At 40.1% G+C, this 24,726-nt stretch overlaps 1 protein-coding gene across 1 annotated transcript in view; it reads right to left on the reverse strand.

Annotated features, from left to right (window-relative positions):
- Positions 1 to 1,062: 1,062 nt before the first annotated feature.
- keap1a (kelch-like ECH-associated protein 1a) overlaps positions 1,063 to 24,726 on the reverse strand; it is a 24,552-nt gene continuing 888 nt past the window's right edge. The window contains exons 2-11 of the mRNA XM_074692768.1: positions 12,272 to 13,315; positions 12,027 to 12,183; positions 10,510 to 10,602; positions 10,274 to 10,420; positions 10,055 to 10,161; positions 7,383 to 7,512; positions 7,100 to 7,296; positions 3,759 to 3,964; positions 3,482 to 3,658; positions 1,063 to 1,639 (exon numbers count right to left, since the gene is read on the reverse strand). Of these exons, the coding sequence (XP_074548869.1) occupies positions 1,461 to 1,639; positions 3,482 to 3,658; positions 3,759 to 3,964; positions 7,100 to 7,296; positions 7,383 to 7,512; positions 10,055 to 10,161; positions 10,274 to 10,420; positions 10,510 to 10,602; positions 12,027 to 12,183; positions 12,272 to 12,684 (1,806 nt within the window). The 5' untranslated portion in view covers positions 12,685 to 13,315 and the 3' untranslated portion in view covers positions 1,063 to 1,460. The remainder of the gene's footprint in view (positions 1,640 to 3,481; positions 3,659 to 3,758; positions 3,965 to 7,099; positions 7,297 to 7,382; positions 7,513 to 10,054; positions 10,162 to 10,273; positions 10,421 to 10,509; positions 10,603 to 12,026; positions 12,184 to 12,271; positions 13,316 to 24,726) is intronic.

The raw sequence follows: 24,726 nt of genomic DNA on the forward strand, positions 1-24,726 counted from the left end.
GGGTGTTGAGAAGGATTTCACAAACACATGGAGAAACGTCCCCTTGATGAGGAGCCGCTCCCTTCAGAGCAACCGCTCAGCACGCCTGGAAAAGATGGACTCCAGCTACATCTGCATGTGCGCTAATTTCCCCCGCTGACTCTCCACGGAAGGCGAATCTCGGCGCCGTGCAGCGCCACATCTCGTTGTGTATTCCTCTCCCCCTCGTGAGACAATGAAGGCATTGAGGCAAATCTGCTCCAACAGCCTGTAAAGCAGAGACGGGCCGTTTTGTTTAGTGCGTGGCGTGCACACACGTGTGCGCAGGAACAAATGTGTTTGTGCACCGGCACACAAGTGTTTGTGTATGCGTGTGCAAATGTGTGTGAGCCGCTTGCGTCATGCGTCCGCCATGTGAGTCACGGGCTCTTGTGAGCGGCTGTAAGTAGTGAGTAAGAGCCCTCATTTGTCTCCGGGGCCCCAAACGCTCATGCAGAGCGCCGGCTGCTGCTGCTGCTTCCTCCTCCTCTTCCTCAGCAACATCTCTGCTCAGCATCGCCCAACAGGTTGCTCTGTCAATACGCAGCAACCACACAACGCCGCGCGTCCAGCCGCCTGAAATCTGAGCCGCTCTGAAAGAGAGACAAACACCCGGCGGCCATCACCTGCCTGCCGTGCTTTATGATCAAACCGCTCAAACAAACACGCCTTTCTTCTCTGTGACCCTCGTCTCTGTCAGAGCGCTCCACGCGCGGGCCCACGCCGCTTGCTGTGTGGATCCTGCGTTCTGTGGCGTCCTGCTGGGATAATTGCAGGTGAGCTAAGCAGAGACAGAGATAAGTAAGAAGACGAGCGGCGTGTGCAGCTGGTGACAAACGGCGGCGACTCCCACAATCAGAGCAGGAATAAAAAAAAACTGAGATTTTCAGTTTTCATCATCAAGTGTTTGAGCAGGGACTGAAAAACACTCGCAGCTGTTTTTGGACTCATTCCACCATCTAGTGGCGACGCACGCGCCGTTACACACAGCTGCCATCACCAGAGGTCAGTAACTACACACCGAGCTCGCCACTCGTCACGCCATTCACTTTATTTTCAGACACAAAGAAAACAGTGAGACAATCAGAGAGGATTCAACAGAAATGGCAGTTTGTAGTCGGCACAGTTTCATCCACACACCAGGAAAGTGCTCACTCAGACAGACGGAGGTAGAGGAGGAGAAACAGAGGATGAAGGTCTTCCAGAGTCTAAAACTGAATACTGGAGGAGACGGCGAACAGCTGTGGGAGAACCTGTCGTTAAAAAGTACCAGGATCTGTAGGATTTCAGTCGTAGCACCTTTTTCAGGGGAAGTTAAAGTCTCCACGGTGGGATCAGACCCTCCAGGACAGGGATGTGTTTTAATCCTCGTCCTCTTTTGGAAAGCAGCACCACTTACGACTGTTTTTTCAACGCTTCAGACTCAGCAGATTTGGTCCTCGCTATGTGGCGCCGTCCTCGTCGTCCTCCTGCTCCGGCAGGCTGCCCGGACACGGCTCCATGGTGACAGCGACACCCATGCCGCTGCGTCCGACGGGCATGTTTGTGACGAAGGTCCACTCGTTCTTCTCAGGACAGTAGCTCTCAACGCTGGACAGGAAGCCGTGCTGGTTAAAGCCCCCTGGAGGAAAAGACGCAGACACAAACTGATGATTAAAGCTCCTGTGAGGACGTTTAATCACCTAAACCGCTGCTGCTGGAGGGTAGGTGTCGAGTTAACGGCTGCTGCTGAAACAGTTTGTTTTCATTCTCCAAGATTAAAAGGAAGGGGGTCAAAGTTTGTCCACAGGTGGCGCCAACAATAACACAAGCACAAAGTCCCTAACAGGAGCTTTAAAGCTCACAATCAATGAATTAGTGTGATGGCTTTTAGAGTCTGATGCAACAACTGTTTTTTTTGTTTTTTTTTTACAGAGAAAGTTTGTCTTTTACTCACTTATTTGACATTTATTTACCAGCTCACTGACAGTAAATAAAAACAACTTTTAACAAGAACTACGAATAAGCATTTGTAGAAAATGCATTCAAGAAAAGTCATTCAGGAGCCAAAATAAATCTACTTTATCTTTAAAATATAGACAAAAAAGTGTCTAAAATTCTATACACAGTTAAAATCCAGTGAATAATTATCTAAAGGAGAAGTTTTTTTGTATATAAAACTGTTCATGTAATGTCATATTTTTGGTTTTTAATAAATTAGCAAATGTTAAAAAAAGAAAAAAATTGAATGTAATAAATTTAATTAATTTGCAAAATGTACTCATTTTCAATGAAAAAGAAATACATGTTAAAATGTGTGAAAATTTTCAGAAATTCCAAACATTTTAAAATTATAAAAAAATTCCAATAAAAAAATAAATCAAATAAAATAAAACAAATAAATAAAATAAAAAATAAAAAAAAAATAAAAATCTGCATTTTTTTTCAAATAAATAAAATTTAAATAATTTTCAAACATTAACAGAAATTCCAAGAGTTTTGAAATTTGCAAAAAATTCAAACAGTTATAAAATCTTCAAAAAGATCTGTATTTTTTTCTACATTTGAAAAACAAATGTCAAAAATTAAAATTCAAAAGATTTGCAAAAAATAAAAAGTAAAATAAAAAGTAAAATTAAAAGAAAGGCAAAAATCTCAAAAAAGATCTGCAGGTTGATCCTTGATCTAGACCACCAGCAACAAAATGTTACCTTTTTAAATCGTATTTATAATTTCTCTGGATTACTGACGGGGGTAGGTGTCAGACTGAAGGATTAACTGCTGCTGAAGAAAAATATTTTTTACATTCTCTAGAGCAAAGTTTCTCAGTGAGGGAAAATTCTGTATTCATTAAACATGTTCAGTCAGGAAGAGGGTTAAACATCTAGCTTTTTCCACAGGGGGGCGCCACAATCCATGCAAAAAGAAAGTTCCTCACAGGAGCTTTAAATCAAACTGGGTTTCAGCAAATTTTCCAGTTATAAATAGATTGTTGTATTTAAAGTTTAACAAAAGTTTGAATTTACAGAGATTATCTTTGATTCTTTTTTTCACTTGGTTCCCTCCTCTTCACCAGGAAATGTAAAAAAGATTGAACAAAAAGTCTGCACAAAATAACAAGAGCATTATTAGAGAATTACAAATAATTATTTGGTTATAAAACAGATTTATGCAAACATGGCTGCCTTTCTGTGACCTACAAAAACTAAGAAGCCCATCAGTACGACTCCAAATTATTAATTCTACTTCATTTCTTAAGTCTTAAACTGATGCTGAGGGGTGGGTGTCACTTAAAGTCACAAACAGTCTTTTTCTAACACCAAAAACTTTTAAAACTGTGTATTTTACGGTGAAAATGACTTAAAATGCTCAGGGCAGCATCATCAAAGAGAGTAGTGCTCAGCCTACAGGGGGCGCTAAAGTCTTTGCAACACCAAACCCTGAGAGGAGCTTTTAATGAGAATGCATGAGAGAGGAAACTCACCGAGGACATAGATGCGCCCCTGGTGGACGGTGACTCCATGCGCGCTGCGGCAGTACTGCATGGGGGCCCGGGGCTCCCACTGGTTCCTGGTGATGTTGTAACGCTCCACAGTGCACAGCTGGCTCTGCCCGTCATACCCTCCCACAGCGTACAGGAAGGAGTTCACACACACCAGCCCTGCACACACAGAGACAGGAAATACATAGGGTTCATCACTCGGACAAGGAGCTTAGCTTAGCTTAGCATAGCTTAGCTAAAGACAAGGACCCACACTCACCCAGCCCGCTGCGGATGCTGCTCATGGGCGCCAGCTGCTGCCAGGTGTTGGTATCAGGTTGGTATTTCTCTGCAGTGTTCCAGCGGTTTTGCCCGTCGTACCCCCCCACCACGTACAGAGCGCCCCCACACGCCGCCACCCCAGCCCCCAGACGGGCCACGGACATGGGGCACACAAAGGACCAGCGGTTAGACTCAGGGTCCCACCTGAAGAAGAAAACAAACATAGTAAACACCAGCTGATATGGTTTGTCCCAGAGAGGAGTCAGATCTTTAAAAACTTCAACCTCAGGAGGAGAGCGGGGAAAGGACTCAGAGGGCGGGGAAAGGACTCAGAGGGCGGGGAAAGGACTCAGAGGGCGGCGGCTGAGTGAGCAACCTCCTCATCTACACCAGCCGGTCAACTTTAAGTGGATTAGGTTAAGCTGGCAACCATGTTTGGCAACTATTGACCAGCTCAATGTGAAGCCAAAGAGGTCGAAGCAGCAGCGAGGGCCGACTGAGAGGAGGAGTCCACGTGTGTCAGTCCTCCAACAGGACTCTGGAAATACTGATCAATCAAGTTTTCAGCCTGAAATGTTTGAAAAAATATGTTTTTAAGTTTTAACGTCGACTCAGTCCAAACTCTGTGAAAGCAGGTTTATCTGACAAGTCTATTCACTTCAATACGGCTGGTTTAATGAGAGCATCTGTACTGATCAGTGAGTAAAAACTAACAACTATTAGCTTAGCTTAGCTTAGCAGACTGGAAGAACATTGGCACAACATTTATACTGAGTTTAAAAAGAGGCTCAAACACTCTGTCCTGACTTCAGACTGCTGTCTGTAAAAACCCTCAGTTCAGTCCGCCTGTAACACTAAATTCAAGCTACTGTCTCTTTAAGAAACATCTGGACCAGACTGGTCAGGTGACTGTAGCCCATTGAAAAGTCTTATAAGATGTTTTATTTAAAATATGACAAACGCACAGATTTCAGTTTTGGCTGAAACAGCAATGCACAGACGGAGAACATCATGACACGATGCGTGTCATTTCCACTTCCTCCTCCTGTATCCATAGCAACAGTAGCACAGTGGACTTCCTGTACTCAAAACACCAAGATTCCTTGCAAACGAGAACATGTGCAGAACGCAGATTAATGTTTCTTTAGATGGAGACATCCCGAAGGCGTATTCATGACCAAATATTCAGGTTGAAAAAGGAGGAACCGAGAGGAGATTTTCAGGTTTTTAGAAACCCCAATATGACCATTTTCTGAAAATTAAATTAATTAATTTTATTTGAATTAATATGTAAATCATGAATTCAGTTAAAGATTTAAATCAATTTATCTATTAAAAAATTAAATTTTTTAAATATCTATATATGGATATATATTTATCTATCTATCTATCTATCTACAAGTCTATATATCTATCTATATATCTAAATCTATATATCTATATATCTATATATATATCTATATCTATATATCTATATATATATATATATAAATATCTATATATATATATATATATATATATATATATATATATATATATATATATATATTTATATATATTTTTATTCATTAAAATTAATAAAATATTTATATATATATATATATATATATATATATATATATATATATATATATATATATATATATATATATATAAATATTTTATTAATTTTAATGAAAATTAAATTAAGCTGAGTGAGTATTTTTGATAAATTAAATAAATTAAATTTATTTAAAGTAATTGAATTTAAATCAATTGATTTATTAAGTAATTTAAAATTATATATATATATATATATATATATATATATATATATATATATATATATATATATATATATATATATATATATATATTAGATTTAAATCAATTTATCCATCAAAAAAATAAAAATTTTAGATATCTATATATAGATATATAAATATATATCTATATATCTATATAGATGGATATAGGTATAGAAATTATTTTATTTTATTTATTTTAATTATTATTCAGCACATTGCACAACAACTGCAGGTGGCCAAAGTGCTGTACAGGCTTAAAATTAAGATCAATAAAATCACAAATTAAAAGGGTTAATGACTGCTGCTAATGGTGCTTTGATAAACCTTAAAGAACGTGTTTTTCTGCTTGGTGTTTGCTGAGCATAATTTTCCAGACCTCCCAGTGTTAATCTGCGAGTTTTAGACGTCCTGGCTGCTGCATTTATCCCCTTCGGTTTGACCAAAGGTTTTCAGACTGATGCTAACGAAGCTAATCGTTCGAAGCTACCTCTGAGCTGCAAACGCAGGTTTTACTAACAGAAAGTAAGGAATCAGTCTCCTTTTATAACATGAATTCTTCCTAAACTCAGATCAGTCTTAAACTAGAAACAATACCAGTGAAGAAGAGGAGTACGTGAGCCTCTGTTCTCTCTCTGGTTAATGATTGGACGGTTTCAGGGCGAGGTGTTGTTGCGCTGCAATCTGCTGATAGGAAGGTGTCTGATATTATATCATCAGCTTTAAACCTTTGGCAAAGGGCCTCTGAAGGCTGAGGTCACAGTGTGAACATCAAACCCTGACACTGCTGCGTGGTGAGCAACGTAAAAACACACGTTAGTTAAGAGAACCTGCTGCTTCCTGTTGAATCAAACGTGTTGCTCTGACTCTTTTGGGAACCGTCCTCTGGAGCCGTTTCCGTCGTCTGTTGTTACCGTAAAGTGCTTAAATCTCCTTTGACGTCTCTCATGGTGAATTTCCATTCCAACACTTTTATCATCTTTCATTATATTTAGCAGCTTTTCATGAGATGACTTCCAAAGAGGCGTCTGATGAGCTCTAATAATAACCCTGCGATGAACAGCTCCACTTTCTGAAATCCATACCTTCAAACGTGAAAAGGATTGAGTCATGTCCCTGTGAGGAGACAGACTAACAAAGGACGCCTTGTTTCTTTTTGTTTTTAATTCATTGTGACTGATTGAAAGCTGCGTTAATATCAGATATTAAAACTCCTCCCTGACCGCAGCGGAGCGAAGCATTCCCGCGCAGATCCACATTCTTCAGAAGTGTGTTTGAACATGTTTTAAAGGAGTGTGTGTTGTTGTTAAATTAGGTTAAAAAGGACGACCTGCAAACTTCTCAACTCCTCTTTACGTTGAATGGCAGCTTTTCATTTCAGGCTCTCGTGCCGTAACCCGCGCCAACACTCAGGTAAACGCACGCCGGCTCATTACACTCATCCTCCTGAATGAGATGTCATTAAAATCAAATTACTTCTGGAGTGCCTGGTTAAATTAAAAAACATCCCCTCACACACACACACACACACACACGCGGCTCAGGAAAGTCTCACCTCTCCACCGTGTTGTGGTGCGTGGAGCCCTGGGAGCCTCCCACGGCGTAGATGCAGCCGTCGACCACGCCCACGCCCACCCTGTTCCTGGGGATGTTGAGGGAGGCGCGCTGGCTCCACTGGTTGGTCATGGGGTTGTAGCAGCACAGGGAGCTGGACTCGGTGTTGGTTTGGAGCGACAGGTTTCTTCCTCCGACCTGGAGCCACAGAAACAGGATTAGAGCCCAGATTCAGAGGATTGTTAAGTGGCGTGTTCAGCCTTCCTGTAGCAGGCGTGACTTACAGTGTAGAGCAGTCCAAAGAGCGTGCAGGCTCCCAGACCGCTGCACGGGCTCCCCATGTCGGCCAGCTTCAGCCACACGTTCTTCCTGGGGTCGTACGCCTTCATGGAGGACAGAGAGTGCTGCTGGTACCTGCAAAGATACGACGTACCAGACTGAGCATGTGCAGGTTTTCAAACCTCTACGTATCCAAATGTTTCATCTCATAAGGATCTCCTGAGACATTGAGGTAAGAGGAGCGGGCTTCAAACCAGTGTTGCCAACTCCTCAGTAACGAAAGCTGCTATTGGCTGTCTTTGAAGTCATTAGATGGCATCATCACCTAATTTGCAAATTTAGCCGTTGGCATGTAATTGTCATGGACGCTATAGGAGACAGAAAAAAGAAAAGCCCTCAGAGAGAGCAGACCTCCTCAAGCATACTGTGATTGTCACCAACACTTTAGTCCGACTTTAATGTTATACTCCCTTTCAGCAGACTGTCTGCTACAGTTTGGTGTTAGTTGCAGGTTCTTACGATAATTTGTTTCCTGACAGTGTTGAAAATGATGATGACCCAGCACATATTTCATATTCTGGATCTTAGTATCCAGAATATTTCCAGGATCCGGATCGTACTTTAACATCTGTCAGAAATGATGGTGACCTTGTCTTGTGTTGTTTTGTAAAGCAATCCAACCATTTATGGTGGAGTTATACACACATATGGTGAAAACAGCCCTATCTCACAATGACTCATTTTTACAGACTTGCTTTTATGTGATGCCGTCTATTACGGTCTTTTACCATCTTTTAATGTCTTTTATCTCTATCTTATTTTGTTTTATTGTTTGTTTTTCTTTACCTTCTTTTACTCCTTTTTGTTAATTTATTAATACTATTATGTGTTTTTATTTATTTATTTATTTATTTTTATTTTATTTTATTTATTTATTTATTTATTTTAGATTTTTATTTTATTTATTTATTTATTTATTTTTATTTTTATTTTTTTTTATTTAATTGCATTTCCTATTCTTGCTGATTTTATGTTTTTTTATGATTGGTCCTCATGGTCTCTTTTTAGGCTGCATGGTTCTTGTATTGTCTGGGTTTCTATTAAGTACTATAAATTATGGAAAGGACCTTTTCACCTCATGTCTTTTTACACTGTCTCTCACTGTTGGTCTTATTTTAAACTGTGCTTTTTGTTTTTATTTTATTGTGCTCATTGTTTGTTTGTTTGTGTTTTATTTTGTGCTGAATGCTTGTAAAGCACTTTGTAAACTTTGTTTTAAAAAGTGCAATACAAATAATAAAATTATTATTATTATTATTATTATAAAGAATCCTTTGAGAAAATCCTGGATCCAGACCGTGATCCAGATCACCTCCAAAATTTAAGCACTTATTCCTTATCCCATTTTGAGAATTTCCTGAAAATTTCATCAAGATCCATTTGTTACTTTTTGAGTTATATTGACGGAAGTAATAACAGACAGAAAGTGAGTAAAAAACATTGTAAATATGTTTAAAACTACAAATGAACTTTCTTCTGTTCCAGCTTGTTTTTGTTTTTTTTTCTGCCAAAGTATCAACCCTCCTCCTTTACCTCGGGCTAGGGACCTGCAAAAGTGACCCAAAAGAGACGCAAAAGCCCCGTTTCCACCAAGTGTTTCCTTTGACTAAAACCAGGACAGGTCCCCAAATTTCCGACCCGTACCGTCCCAACTTTTTGGTTCCCTTCTGTTGGGGCCAAACACATTTTTCTTCTTTGTTGGATTTATTAGCGGGGTACACTGTGTTGCGCTGCTATAGCATCATACTATAACATAGCTGATGTGGCTATCAGCATCCAGTTTACACGCCAGTGGAAACTAAAACAGGATCAGGCTTTACCGATCCAAACCAGACCACTCAGTGGAAACGAGGCTTAACATCGGCCAGTAAAAAGTCAGAGGAGTAGTGAAAACTTGTTAAATGTAGCGTCAAAGTGGCTACTGATCAAACACCGGGCTTCTAACACCAAGGTCTGCCCATAGCTCCGCCCCCTGACAGGCCTGCAGAGATCTGGCCAATCAGAGGGAAGGGGGTGGGGTGACTTTAAAGAGACAACACAAAGTATTTCAGACAGAGGCTGAAGTTAGAGTTTTCTGAAACAACAGTGAGAGAAAACTAGAGATGTTTATGAGCTCTCAGGTACCAAAGAGACAGGATAAAGTTTCAAAAAGTACCACACCCCCTCTTTAAGTTTGTCACATCTGAGAAACAGATATCATCTAAGAGAGTATGAACAGTAAACGAGTAAATAAAAGTTTCCTGCAGGATAAAGAGGAAAATATCTGTGTGCACAGAGTGTAACCCTGGGTCTCCTCAGTGGGACTGAAGGACTCCTCTAAGGCCACTAGGGGGCAGCCTGAGCCTTTCTGTCTCCAGTGACTGAGTTTCTCATAGCATCAAATATTGAAGCTGCTGAGTGTTTTTATGAAGATCAACACAAACGCTGAGTTTTACAAGCGGACACAGACGCTGCAGGAAGAGATTACTCATTAAGTCAGAAACGAGCCGTGCTATCTCTCAGTGATGGTAAATATCAGGAGCTGGTCTCATAAACGGAGCTTAATCATGCAGAGTATCTGAAAGCAGTCATAAATCTGCTGGAGGATGCTGGTGACGGGACAAAAGGAGATGATTACCCTCCGGCCACGTAGATGAGCTGCGTCCCTCGGTGCGGCGCAGGCGGCAGCTTCCTCAGCGTCATGTCCTGGAAGATCTTAGCCAGGAAGTCTTTACAGGAGTTGGCCTGGAGTTAGAGAGACAGCAGGACATCAGGAACAGAGGAGTTCACCCACGAGGGCCAGGTGTCACCTGTCCGTCCCTCTCCTCCACGGGCAGGGGGAGGGGGTGAGGCTCACCTTGCTGAGGATGGGGCAGGACAGCAGCTGGGTCTTCAGGAACTTTGGAGGCAGAGCGTAGATGTGAACGGCGTTCAGGAGGGCGTGGAGGTACTGGGCTCTGCCCTCGGTGTCCCAGCGGACCCAGTCTGTGCACGCCTTATACACCTGGTGGGAATCAGACGTCACGGGTTTGTTCTGCACAGAGAAACGCTTCACGCTGCAGAGACAGGAGCAGTAACGCTGCTGGTACACACCTCAGACTCACAGAGCACCTTCAGGCTGTCCTGACTGATGAGCTCCAGCAGCTGGCAGTGGGACAGGCTGAAAAACTCCTCTTCCTTGATCACCTGAGACCAGGAAAGACCAGAAACACAACAGCACGGTCAGATAACACACACCACTCACTGAAGATTCACATTCATGATCGACCAAAACAGTTTAAACACAGCTGACCCCCAGCTGTGATGGACCTGGTTAAGTATCTCCTAAATCAGGAATCTGACACCTTTACTTTCCTGAGATCCATTTTCCCTCAGCTCACCTGGATTAAAGTCATTCAGGAGCCACAAAATCTACTTTATCTTCACAATAAAGACAAAAAAAGTGTCTAAAATCCTAAAAATAGGAGAAATCTAGTGAATGATTATATAAACAAGTTGCTTTATGTGTTAATAAAAATTTTACATGTGATGTCATTGTTTTTTATTTTCAATAATTTGCAAATATTGAATAAAAAATGAAAAATTTGTATTATCATAAACTGCACTAATTTGCAAAATTTAAGACGTTTCAATGAGTTGCAATTTTTTTTTAATTTGGAAATTTATAATTTTTGCAAAAAAATTAAAAAAAATTTTTTTTGAATCTTCAAAAATGCAAAAATAATCAAAAAAAATTTAAAATTTCAATAATTTGCCATTTTTTTCATCAAAAATCAAATTAAAATAATTAGCAATTTTTAGAAATTCAAAATCTTTTAAATTTGCAAAAATGTTTTATTTGCAATATCTTCAGAAAAAAAGATTTTTTTTTTTATAAATTAAAAACAAGTCAGAATATTGAAGTAAAAAAAAATGGGATGAGAAAATAAATTGCAAAAAATCTCAAAAAAAAAAAAAAAATTAAGCTGTCTTGCAAGAGGTGATGCATTTTTAGTGAAATAAAAAAATGTAAAGTCTTAATTTTATTTAGTGTCAATGTCTAAAAAGCTGTTTAAACACAGAAGAAGTCATGGGGAAGTTATTCTTGTTTAATTTAAAATATATATATATAAACGACTGAATATAAAAATTTCTACGTCAATTAAGAAGTTGTCAATAAACAAGGTAACTAATAAAGCCAAAACACTGGTCCACTTTGATGTATTTACACTTTAGACGGCAGAGATCAACAGATGTTTTGCTCGTCTCCTTTCTAATGTCAACAAATCCATCTGCAGTGATAATAAGGCTCCATCAAAACCAGCACAGGCTGAAGATCCTCCATGTTAACAGGCTAACAGGCTAACAGCAGAGCTAAACATAAACCTAGTTCCTGGAAGAAATTGTTCCAGAAACTTCTGCTCTAAAGGATCCTAAAGCAGCTTCATGGAAAAGAGTGAAAATGCAGTGAGAGAAAAAGTAAACACAGCGCTGAGACCAAAGTTCTGACTCTGTCCTGGAAACAGATCGATAGATTTGTTCAAGCAACCGGAGCTGGACCAGGAGAAGGTGAAAGACCACAAACAAACACCTCCCTGAACGCATCGCAGAGCTTACACTCATCACCTCACCTCGCTGAAGTGTGTGTTGATGTACTCTCGACTGCGCAGGTGGAGCTCCGTGCAGCCGATCTCCTCGGCGAAGCGGGAGATGCCGATGACGTTTCCGGGCTCCAGGTGCTTGATGAGGAAATCACAGCACGCCTTGGAGACGTCCTCCATCTGATACCTTGGAGGGAAAGATGGAAAAATCCACGTTTACGTTCCCTGAAGTGTTCAGATCATAACCTGTCTCAGTGTACAAACCTGACCCTCACCTCATGGCGGCTAGGAGCACGTGCAGCACACACTTCTCTCCCACCATGATGTTCCCGGTGTACGCGAAGTCGATGAGTCTTCCCACCACCTGGGGGCAGACGTCGCGCAGGGTGACCTCGGAGGCTCGGCACTCTTTGAAGCTGCTGGTGAACATGGCTCTGAAGTACGGGCTGCAGGAGGCCAGGACCACCTTATGCACCTTGAAGTCCACCATCTTGTCCTTATAGGTCACGTGCAGGACCAGATCACACAGCATCTCCTTCTGCCTGAACTCCTCCATCACCCTGAAGGACTTGGACGCGTGGGTCTCGACTGCGTACTCCAGATACCCAGACCCGTGCATGGAGGGGACGGCGATGGCCGAGAAATCGGAGTCACGCGTGGGGCGTTTCTTCCTTAGAGGGCAATTCATCCTTCAAGAGGCAGAGAAGAACTCCAGGTGTCGACCTTCTCAGATTTCCAGTCCTTTATCGCCCAAGCTCGGTTCAGTTCTTACCCCATGGGGGTCAGAATTTCACAACAGGAAACTCCTTTGGGCTTCAAATTTTCAATGCAAAAGCTCCAGAGAGCGGATGTTCTTAGTTCCTCCATTTTCGCCAAATTTAGCTTAAAAATCTGTTCAGCAAAGAGAAATCAGGGATGACAGCGCGGCACCAGCCGTCGGTCCTTCCAGACGCCGCCGCCCGGCAGAGAACGCAGTCCAGGGAAGAAGCTTCCTGCCTCAAAACTGTTCGACTCAAATGTTTTTCTGCACAGATCAGGAGAGAAGTCACAGCTCACTGGTCCATCATCCACAGATCCCAGCTCGGACATGGCTGCCTGCATGCTGCAGAGTCCAGACCGGCCTCGCTCAGACCAGGACTTCCTCAGAGACCCTGTTTCCACAGGTTTCAGGGTTTTTAGAGTGATCCATTCTGAGCGTTCAGAGAGCGTCTGCGTCACGGTGCCACCAGAGAACAGGAAGTGGTCGGGGAGTGTGTAGAAGCACGATGTGATGAACACCCGCAGGGATTTCTACGAGGCCATCGGCCGCGACGCTCCTCCTGCATCAGAAAGACACAGATTAAACAGATTAAACAGATTAATCTCTCAACACTCTCTGTGGTTTGAGGAGAGTTTTATGGAAACATGTGAGTGTCATTTATTTTTCCTTGTGTGTGTCTATTTGTGTGTGTGTGTGTGAGTGTGACACACATGGTTTCACTTCCTTTCAGCTGAAACAGAAAAAACTCAATCGAGCTGCAGATTTTACTCCAGGAAACCATCTCTGTGCTCGTTTTCTCAGATTGACCTCAGATTATCTTTGAAGAATCTCCTGTAGTATGAAATATATTCTTATCCAGCAGAAATCATTTGATTACAAAGTTAACAGATGTTTTATGAAGTTTTGAGCTGTGGTACGGTAAAAGCCTTCGCCGTGTGTTTTGGCGTCAGACTCTATGAAACACGTCTGTTTAGAATCTAACTGGCCACAGGTATGAGAGGTGTGTTTCTCTTTGTCTTCGTTCCACAGCGACTGATGTTTTTGGCAGATTAGCATAATCCACCTTCAAAATAAAAGTCCTCAACGATCATTTTTAAATTAGATGCAAAACAAAATCAAAGATCTGGGCTGAAAAAGTGAGAGATTTAAGCATTTCCTACTCATCCTGTCAGTAAAATACACGACTGCTCAAATGTCTTAAAACATCCAGATTTTTTCCAGATTTTTTAATGAAATTCAAGCAGCATGAATGATGATGGTGTCTACAAACCATAACAGGAACCATATTTTCCCCAAAATGCACATCATGTGAGTCAAAGAGAAAGATCTTGCCCACTGATGGAGAAAAGCACCAACTTTTTTCAAACCCAGCTCATAAATAAAGACTAAAATGACAGATTCAAATTGAAAAAAAAAAAAACATGCAAAACCCAAAAAAAAATTTCTTTCTTTTCATTTTTTAATCTTTTTTTTTTCTCCCATCTCTATCTGACATCATAGAATTCTAGTGACATCATAGAATTCTAGTGACATCATAGAATTTTGGTGACATTCATGAATACTGAAGATGTTCTAGAAGTCGAGAAACATTCTAGACTCCTGGAAACAATAACTCTGGTGTCATTCAAGAATAATATTGGAATTTTGGATACTGGTGACATTCTAGAATTTTGGTGACATTTAAAAAAAAATCCTAGAATTTTTCTAAAACTCTAAGGTCAGAGTAGAATTGTATTGATATCCTGGAAATTCCAGATCATCCTAGAATTCCGGTCAAACTTAGAATCCTGAAACAGTTCCACAGTTCTAATGTCATCCAAGAATAATATTTACATTCTAGAATATTGCTTACAGTCAAGAATTCTGATGATGCTCTAGAAATCAAGCGACATTCTTGAATCCTGGAAACAATGTCAAACTTTGGTAAAATTCTAGAATTCTGAAGCGGTTCCACAAATCTGGTGTTGTTCAAGAATAATATTGAAATTCTGGATACTGGCGACATTCTAGAATTTTGGCGATTTTTTATTTTTTAATTATTCTAGAATTTTTCTAGAACTCTGGGGTTGGTGTAGTTGCGATGCTATTCTGGAAATTAGGGAACATTCTAGAATTCTGGTCACAATTGAGAATCCTGGAAACATTCCACAACCCTGTTAACATTCTAGAATCCTGAAACGGTTCCACAGTTCTGATGTCATTCAGGAATAATAATTACATTCTAGAATTTTGATATCATTCTAGAGTTCTGGTGGCATCCAAAAATCAGGAAGAGGTCTGTCAGATCCAAAGTCAAACCAGAACCAGAACCAGAAGACCAGTTTCTGAGAGTCAGCAGCTTCAAAGAGGTGGTAGAGTCCCAGTCTCAGTTTCAGTTACTGTGAAGAGGAGACTTTGAGCTGCAGCTTTGACAGGTCAGACTGCAGAAAGAGGCAGAAGAAGAACCAGAGGCTGGACCTTCAGAGCCCACCAACAGACTCCTGAAGACAGGAAGAGGGAGCTACGGACTGATGGTTTCAGAATAAAGAAGAAGACAGTCAGCTCAGCGTGTCATTAACTCTGATATTAAATCTGATCTTTGTGGAAACTGAAGAGTCTGACAGAGGAACAGGACCTGGACCAGTTAGTGAAACCACCTGCCCTCTTACATAAACAGACTGTTACTGTTTGTTAACCTGAGATCAGGGTCGCTGCTTTGTTTGGTTTCTAACTTATTAGTTTCCAGGCTGGAGCAGAACGGAAAAAGCTCCGGTCGGGGAAGTTGAAGCTGTTTTCACTTTGTTCTGTAATGAAAATAATTTGCATTTCCAGCCTGAGGTCACGGGACATCAAAGAGCTGCTCCAACTCCTCATCAACGAGCTCTAAAGTTTGACATTTGTGCTCTAAGCTCTCTAATCTTCCTGGTTTCTTCAAAGAGCTCCGCCAAACAAGAGTCTGATTCAAACCACCACGACCGTGAGTCACGGAGGAGTGAATGAGACGGCAGCCAGATGTCTGACACAAAGAGGAGGCACGCTGCGTCTGAAAGGCATGAATGAAGTGCCACAGTCACAGGATCCGTCTCTGACCCTGCGCGCTCCAGATCTGTCACGTGTCTGTTCACACTTCAGCTCCTCCCTCAGATCATTTGAATATTAACCTCAACCTGTTCGACCGTCTGTCTTTACTTCATATGAAACGAACACAAGAAAAACTGAGCGTCTGACGTCTCAGCTCTGACACACGAAGAAACAAAACAACCGGTCAGAGCTCTCCAGACAGATCTTATCTCTGAGCTCTGATTGGATCAGTCTGATTTGCTCCAGGCGGTAACAGAGTAAAGACACAGAGTCACTGCTTTAAGTGATCATTTAAAGACCTTTATCATCCCTCTGAGCTCTCACTGAGTTTAATGTAATTATCATATGAGGCTTTAAATGATGCACCTGCCTCCAATAAAAAGCTAATTAAGATTCTCATTTATGCTCCCCTCGATACGAGCTGTTAGCATAGCAGCTGAGTCTGGGTTTCTGGGTCCACAATCAATATGAAATATACAAGACAGCACATATCTGATGGGATTTCATGTCTTTCAGAGAGGATTTTGAGACTTTTGGGTTGAAGCATGTTAGCTTTTCCCCTCAAAACTTGTATTAATCCAGATTCACATTTAGGCCACTGCTTTCTTGCTATAAAGACTTACTACCAGGATGTAAACAAGCACAAGCAACAGATAGCATCCGCGCCCTGAGTTTTCAGAGTGAGCATGTGCAGATTTTTAAACCTCTACATGTTCATATGTTGCAGAAATGGAAGGTTGGGCCTCAAACACCAAGGTCTGCCTCTGACAGACCTCTAGAGGGCTGGCCAATCAGAGGGGAGGAGGTCTTTTTGGAGCGGGGAGTCTAAGGCTGTATTCAGAGCAGAAAAGTCCTTTGGTCCACTTGTTTGCTCCGGACCAAAAGCTGACTTTATTTTTTTGGTTTGGTGCGGTTTGTATTCAGATTGTACTTTTATCAAGTGGACTATATTCTGTAAACACATCCAGGTGTGTGAGGATCAGTGCTCTCATTGGACAGCACTGACAAAGGGCGGCACACAGAGTACAGACCTGGAAATGGAGGTAAACATGTGTGTTTGTGCTCTTATTAGAGCTGCTAAATCATTTTCAGTTTCAAGAGCAGCTCCTTCAAAGCAGCTTAACAACACCGTTTACAATTTAGGAACAGGAAGACCAATGATCGCAGCAAGGAGGCGCTATGCTCTGCGTGTCCTGACCCACAACATGCTAGCTACAGCGTGGCTAAACAGAAGACGGAGGATCAGGTATGAACCAAAGACGGTTGGGTTACGGTGGCTCTATAGGCCCAAAAGGAGCATGTATCCTGTAGTTAGTTCAGATGGACCTTGGTTTGTATTCAGACCTGCACCGGAGAACCACGAACCGCACCAGAGTTCGTTTGGAAGCGGACCGAGACCACCTCAAAAAGTGGGTCTGGGTCCGGTTGTTTGGTCTGCACCAGGGTTCGTTTGTGTCTATTCACACCTGCATGAAAAGTCCGCACCAGCGTGGGAAACAAACCCTGGTCCGTTTAAAGTGGACCACACAGTCCAGGTCTGAATACGCCCTCCTAAGCCCTGTTCCCACCACAGCTCATTGTTTTTCAGATGCTCTTTTAAGCTTTCTGTCTTTAAATGAACGAGCTCTCTACTCCGCCATCACAGTGACGCGCGTCAGCCCCTCAGCTTGTCAAGACTCAGGCATGATGTGGGTTTAAATTCGCCAATTTGCGTCCGGTGTGGCCCCGGCATAAAAAAAAACAGGGAGAGAAAAATTGTGTTTTTTAGCTATTCACCAAGTAAAAATACTACGGGGCACCATAGGGACAAAATAAAGACTAAAAAAGCACAATACTCCCTTTTTCAGTTGTGTAACGGCTAAGGTCATCATCTACATCTACCCTGAGGTAAACTAAAAAAACTGGCTGTTGTGCTGTCCATCAGCATCTCTGAATGAAACCAGTTTGTGATTATTTCTGGCTGAAGGCAGGAGAAGATATAAGATACTTTTCACGAGGTGTTTGTTTTATTTGATTGGAAATTTTAAAAAAGTTTAAACAAAGTTTTTCTGTTTTAACGTCCGCAGATCTGTCCGGACCTGCTCCTACGGTTATCTTAAGACAAACACTATGAGTAAGTTTATCAGGAACCAAATAAAAACACACAGAAATTGAGAAACAGCATCAAAACAATGCAACTTTTATCTGACTAAACTGGATCTTATTGATTAAATGTGTCCAAAAACCAACGTTTAAAATCAATCAGTGATTTTAAAGTGAGTGAAAACCTGAAGAAACTAAAGGCTAAGTCTTGCTGCTAAAGCTAAGTTAAGCTAATTATGAAACAAGTCGCTTCTTATTTACTAGATACATGTTAAAGTTTATCCTTTCTCTCAGCTGTTTGCAGCTGGAAAACATTTACCCTGTCATTCCTTTCAAAATAAAACTTGAATTAAACTTTTTTGATGTGCAGAAATCTTCAAGTTTAAAGTGAAAGAAAAACACTTGACTGCTGAGTTTTCTGTTTTATGAAAAAAGATTAAATCTGCCACTCTGTTTTTATCTGACTGTAGAGCTGAGAGAAAAATCATGCTATTATTTTGAAAAGCCAAAAGCACGCAGTACCGCTGTATTTAGAGCAAATTTCAAGTTGTAATCTCAGGAACTGGATGCACATTTCTGTAACGTGTCTCTACACAACATGACCAATGAAAACACGAGACCTCTGCGTTCCTCCGTGAAACAGAACGAATCAGCTCATGAGCCGGAGACCGCAGCCTGATACCGACACGGTGTGAAAACATTCAGACCCAGAGGCAGCAGATTTATTTTTAGCCACAGAGAGAAAAACTCAGATCCCACAAGAGATAAAACTTTGATCAGATACTCTAAAAACATCTCCAATGTTTCACCCAGAGGTCGCTGGGGCTGGGGGTTTTGCAGAGTTGCACAATCGGGTCGTTCAGCCTCCCTAACCTCTCACCCTGCAGCCGGTCATATGACTCGGAGAGGGGAACACGGAGAGCGAAAGTCAGCGCGGCTCCTGCAGCAGAGCTCAGTCACTTCTCCATAAAGGGCCTTTGTGCTGGGCTGCTCTGCTGATCGGGCTTTAAGGTGACGGGGAATTATCCTGGAAACCCAGGAACTCTGGACTGCACCGCCCCCTGCTCCTCGACACGTTCACAGAGATTTTTCTTTAAACCACAGATCTGTTGGAGTCCACCTGTGAAAATCCTGATCTGTGCTGCTTCAGAAACCAAGAATAAACAGAGACGGTCTCACTGACGGTCCTGGCATCAGGAGTGTTTGTTTTTCATAAATCACAGGCTCAGCTTACTGCAGATTTATGAGACGACACAACACGGCCCACAAAGAGGCTCAGAGAGGCTTAAAGAGGCAGAGTTAACCCTTCACAGTCTGCGGACTCCTAAGTTAGTCCAGTTTTACCCTGAGCAGAGGATCACAGCGGTTCAGCTCAGTCCAAAGACCCTGGATCCAGTAAAGCCCGGGTGTTCCAGCTCAGATGATCAGATCCTGAAGGAGACAAACCTTTTAGGATGTTTGGAGGGGACGACAGGAACCATGAGGACGGTTGTGAGGTCAAAGGGTGGGCCAATCCAAGAGGGCCAAACTTCCTAAACGCTAGTCCACTGATCTTTCAGGAAGTTACGCCTATTTTTTAAATGTTCAAATTATCCTCCAATGAGCCATATTCACCTGACTTTATTTATTTAGTCCACCCTGGTTTTTAGTCTGACCTTAGACCATGTCCACACGTGGCCTGGTATCTGGAAAACCGCATTGAAATCTGTACGTTGACACCCCTCGTCCACACCAAACCTAGGTTTTACGTTACTAAAAAACAATGTTTTATGAAAATTCTGGTCCCACGGTTTCGCGTAGATGTGGAAAAAAGTTTTCAATTCTCAAACGTCACAGTTGAATGACGGGGGCTCATCCTGATTGGCTGCCAGAGGTTTTATGTCTGAAAACTGCTGCCAAATACAGGTTTGAAATGCCATGAGCTGCACTTATTGGTGGATTCGCCCGCTACCTGTGGACAAAATTGTTTTTAAAAGCGAATGAGGGAAAGATATCTGTTTTTGAAAATATCCGGCTATGTTGTATGAAGCCTTAAGCTCCACAAGCTGGAGCTGGGCGTATAAATTAAGATCTGAGATGAACTATTCAAGAATTCAAGTATTCAAGGTTTTTTATTTGCCATTCATAGATGGATCGACAGTCCAGACACATTGGAAATCTTCTCTCTCAGAGTCAAAGACAAAAAATATAAAGGAAATAAAGATACGTATAAAAGATTTACACAGGGAATTATGGGGAGAGTCCATTCAACATTTTAAAAACAAGCAATAAAACCTGAAAATCAACTCTAAAATTACCAGGAAGCCAGAGCAAAGATGCAAGAATTTGGGTTGTATGTTCACTTTTTTTTTGTTAAAAGTCGAGCTGCAGAATGTGTGAAAAGTGCAATACGGAGATGCTAGTATTAAGTGTATTACAGTAGTTCAGGCGTGCACAACTTGCTCAAAGTGCTTAAAAGATAAAAACAGCTCAACTTTTGATAAAAGACAAAAATTGATAAAAGTAAGGGTGTCAGGGGGGCTATGTAAACTTTTTTTTTTTAAGGAAGTATCTGCTGAAATAGATTTGCAACACAAACATGGAAACAATTTTCTGTCTCTTAATTCTGTTGTTACTGTAAAACTCTGTGCCAAAGTTTTTCTGCTTATTTTTAACCCATATCATTTTTTACTGGGGTGAACAAAACAAGCACCAATCTACAGTTTTTAAATATGAAGCCAATGGAGAAGTTTGGAAAAAAAAACTGCAGTTCCTCGAGTGTCCACTAGTAGCTACAGAAGAGGATTAGGGCCACTGAGAAAAAGTCTTTTTTTTTTCTTTTTTGAGAAATAAGTCCTTTGTTTTTGTTTTTTTTTCAAAAAAAAATAACAAAAAGAAAAGAAAAACTGCAGTTCTTTGAGTGTCCACTTGTAGCTACAGAAGAGGATTAGGGCCACTGAAAAAAAGTCCAATTTTTTTTTTCTTTTTGAGAAAGAAGTCTCCTTTTTTTTTCAAAAACAAAAAACAAAAAAAACAAACAAACCAAAAAAACTGCAGTTCCTCGAGTGTCCACTAGTAGCTACAGAAGAGGATTAGGGCCACTGAAAAAAAGTCCAATTTTTTTTCTTTAAAAAAAGAAAAAAAAAAAAGTAATAAAATAAAAAAAATGCTGGCTCTGTTGGAGATGGGTTAGTAAAAAATTAAAATGAATAATAATAATAATAATAATAATAATAATAATAATAATAATAATAATAAATAAAATAAATAAAGGCAGAGTGAAAAAAGGATTGAACCTTGAGGGACTACATCAATTTTTGTCCTTAAATATCTTGAAATAAAACATTTCCTCTTGACTCGTCAGGAGACTGTGGCTCATATTTAGTAAGATATGGCACTTTTACTCAAAATAAGACAAACACTTGATTAGATTTCACTTTTTGCAGTGCACCATTCCTAAAACCTTTTTTATTTTGATTGGTCAGTGATGGGGATGTAAACTTCTTTGGTTTTTTCAGGAAAGTGTCAGCTGTCAGTGGACACAGGCCCTTAGTTGGTGGAAATCTGACCAAACCAGGCAAAAGTGTTTCACTGTTTCTCGTCTCCAAGCTTCGGCACCAGTTACTTGTATTAAAACATTTTTCTTATTTCCAAAAACTTAAAAAGTAGATTTTTCTTATCAGGATAGTAGATTTTGTAAAGCATGTCAGGCTTTTTTCTCTCTAATAGCTTGAAATAAGACGTAGTGTATTATGACGTTTAAGGGAATGCTCTGAGGATCAGGAAGTTGTGTTATATTCTGATGTGTTTTTGTGATATTCTCTTTTAACTTATTCAAATCATTCAGGTTTGTAAATTTCATTGATTCACCCGAAAAAGAAAGAGCACAGTTTGATGAAAATAAAATTAGATCCATCCTCACAGGCTCTTCTGTTATTCAGACTTGCACTGAAACAAATCGTTGAATCAAATGTATGAAACTCACAAACTGGAAACAGACTGAGCTCCACACTGAGCGCGCTCAGTGGCGATGTCCCGGTGTGACCTCTGACGCTGTGTCAAAATGCTGAGCTGTGATGACCACATGTTTTTAGTGAAGTTTGGTAACAGCAGTGACACAAGCAGAAAGCTGCTCTGCTGCCTCATTGATCAGCTGACTGGGGTCAGAGGTTAACGATGACAAAGTGCCTTTTGTTACGTAACGCTGCGTACATTAACCACGACTGGGCAGGTTACGTTCAGGAAACAGGAAGGAGATTCAGTAACCTTCAGCAGTCACACTTCAGAAACAGCAGACCAAACAAACAGCTGATTTACTCCTCCACAAAGACGTCTCTGAGTTATCTGAGGAGAAGGTCACTGAGGCCAACGTTTGAGAACAGCCTGAACCAAAAACACGACGTAACAACGCGGGGAGTGAAGCCAAACGATAACTCCTGTTGGTTACCAAATACAGGATGAATCTCTCAGGGACTATTTTTAGTAAATCTGTTGATAGTTTGTCTCTAAATAACAAAAAATCAAGAAAAACTTTGTCCCACAGTCAAGGTCTCTGTCTCTGTTTCCATGGCAACAGCCGACCACACAAAGAAACACGTTTTCTGAGTCACGTTATGACTCGAGGAACGTGTCTGTTAACCTCAGGCGGTCTTTAAAAGTCTGAAACAGCTCATAAACTACGAACAGCTGTGGATTATTAACAGCAGAGCTGAACCGTGGTGGGTTTCCCCACAGTTTATGACCCTCAGGTAATTTCTGCTACCTGATAAAGGATGATACAGTTCACCGTGCAGTCGGCAAACACCTGGATCTCATGGCCCCAACACCTGCAGTAAACTGAAGACCTCACCATGTTCAAAAACCTGCACTCCAACTTTCAGGCCTTACAGGTGAAGAAAACAAGCGTCCAATAAAAACACGACATGTGTAAACAGATGGCTGTTTTCAACACTGTCTATAAATGCCTGATCAATAAAGATAAACTGAAAGATGAGGCAAAGAGGCGGGCCGTCAGCCTCCTCGCTTACAGCTACAGGGTGCCTACCTGTCAGTCAAGTCAGCCGCACAATGACTTCATAAATAATCAGATTTTAAATTATTCAAATTCAGTGTTCGAAAGGAGAAAGGATTCATTCAGGCGCAGACTGTTTTAAAAACTAAAGTGTAAACGGGTTTGTTTATTCAAAGATTGTTTGTTTGTTTTTTAATTGGGTGTGTGTGTGGTTCCTGCTGTTTCTGCAGAAAACCTCCGGTGGACACTCCAGGAACTGCAAGTTTCAACATCAAGTTTGATATCTTTCATCTAAAAAATGTAATTTCATTACCTCTGTCTTCTTGAATTTAAAATAAAAATCTTTTGGCAAACTTCTTTTTTTATATATTTAAAATTCAAAATGTTTGCAAATTAAAGACATTGATTTTTTTTAAAACTTCTGCAAATTGTCGAAAAAATCTAAATTTTTGAAAAAAATTGAGCAATTTTTTGATGTTTAAAAATCATTTGAAATTCTGGGCAATTTTTTGGAAAGTTTTGCTAACTGATTAAGTCTGTACTTTAGTTTATTTGCTTTAAAAATCTTTTTTTGACATTAAAAAAATTTAGAAAAAAAATCAAAATTTCAAGTGTCTTCAAATTATTTAAATGTTTTTTTTTATTTTTAACTTTTGCAAATTCTCAAAAATTCCATTTTTCTGAAATTAAAAACATTATTTAAAATTCCAGAATTTTTTTTGGAAAGTGTTGCAAATGTATTAAGTCCATTTTTTAAAATTGATTTCCATATCAAAATAAAATAAAATTTAACATATTTGCAAATTACTGAAATTGTTTTTTGCAAATTGTCAAAAATTCCAGTTTTTGAAATAAAGCAATTTTTTACAAATTAATAAAAAAATATGAAATTCTGGGCAAAGTCTGTTTTTTTATTTAATTTCCACATTAAAATGAAAATACAAAAAAATCAAAATTTAAAATGTTTGCAAATGATTGAAATTTATTTTTATTTTTTTGGCTTTTGGGTATTGTCAAAAAGTCTAATCATCAAAATTTCTAATTTTCCATAATTTAGCAAAATTTTTCTTTAATTTAAAAATTATTGGAATTTGTGGCAAATTTTAGGAACGTTTTGCAAATTTATTAAGTTAGATTTTTTATTTTATTTTCACATTAAAATATTTATTTAAAAAAAACTAGACATTACATGGAAAATCTCATTTATTCAGAAACTTCTGGTTTAGATAATTATTTTCTAGATCTCAACTATGTGTAGAATTTATTACAGTTCACAGTCTTTGGTGTAAATTTTCAGTTAATTTCATGGCTCTGGAATAACTTCAGTCCAGGTGAGTTGAGGCTTAACGTCTCGTATGAAAGGTGCTCTAAATCCACCTGTCCTGTCCGACCCGATCAGGAAGGTAAGAAGTAGCATTTGGGAATAATCTATATTGGTGCTGATAATCTCATTTTAAAGTGTGGATTACCATCAGGCAGATATGTAGAAGAGAGACTTTTTAAAGATCACTTAGAAACTTCTCACATGATTTATTTTCCATGTATAAAAAAAAAAAACATGTAAACATCCTTGAATATCTAATCTCGGATGATATATTCTGTATTCTGACAGCAGAGACACTAACTCGAGGTAATTTCTCGCTTGCTTGAGCAGAAATATCTCAGAAACACAAACGGTGCTTTGCTCTCTGACACAGGAGGACAAACTGAGCAAACTGAAAGTTTCGGGTCTGTTTCCTAAATCTGGAGCTGAGTGATCGACAGCTTGGTGAAAAGTTCCGGATATGCAGAAGAAGAAGAAGAAGAAGAAGAAGAAGAAGAAGAAGAAAAGCTGCGAT

Source organism: Halichoeres trimaculatus, unplaced genomic scaffold (assembly GCF_033239565.1).
Source record: "Halichoeres trimaculatus isolate MK-OKI-2021-1 unplaced genomic scaffold, fHalTri1.1 fHalTri1_scaffold_17, whole genome shotgun sequence".
Lineage (NCBI taxonomy): Eukaryota > Metazoa > Chordata > Actinopteri > Labriformes > Labridae > Halichoeres > Halichoeres trimaculatus.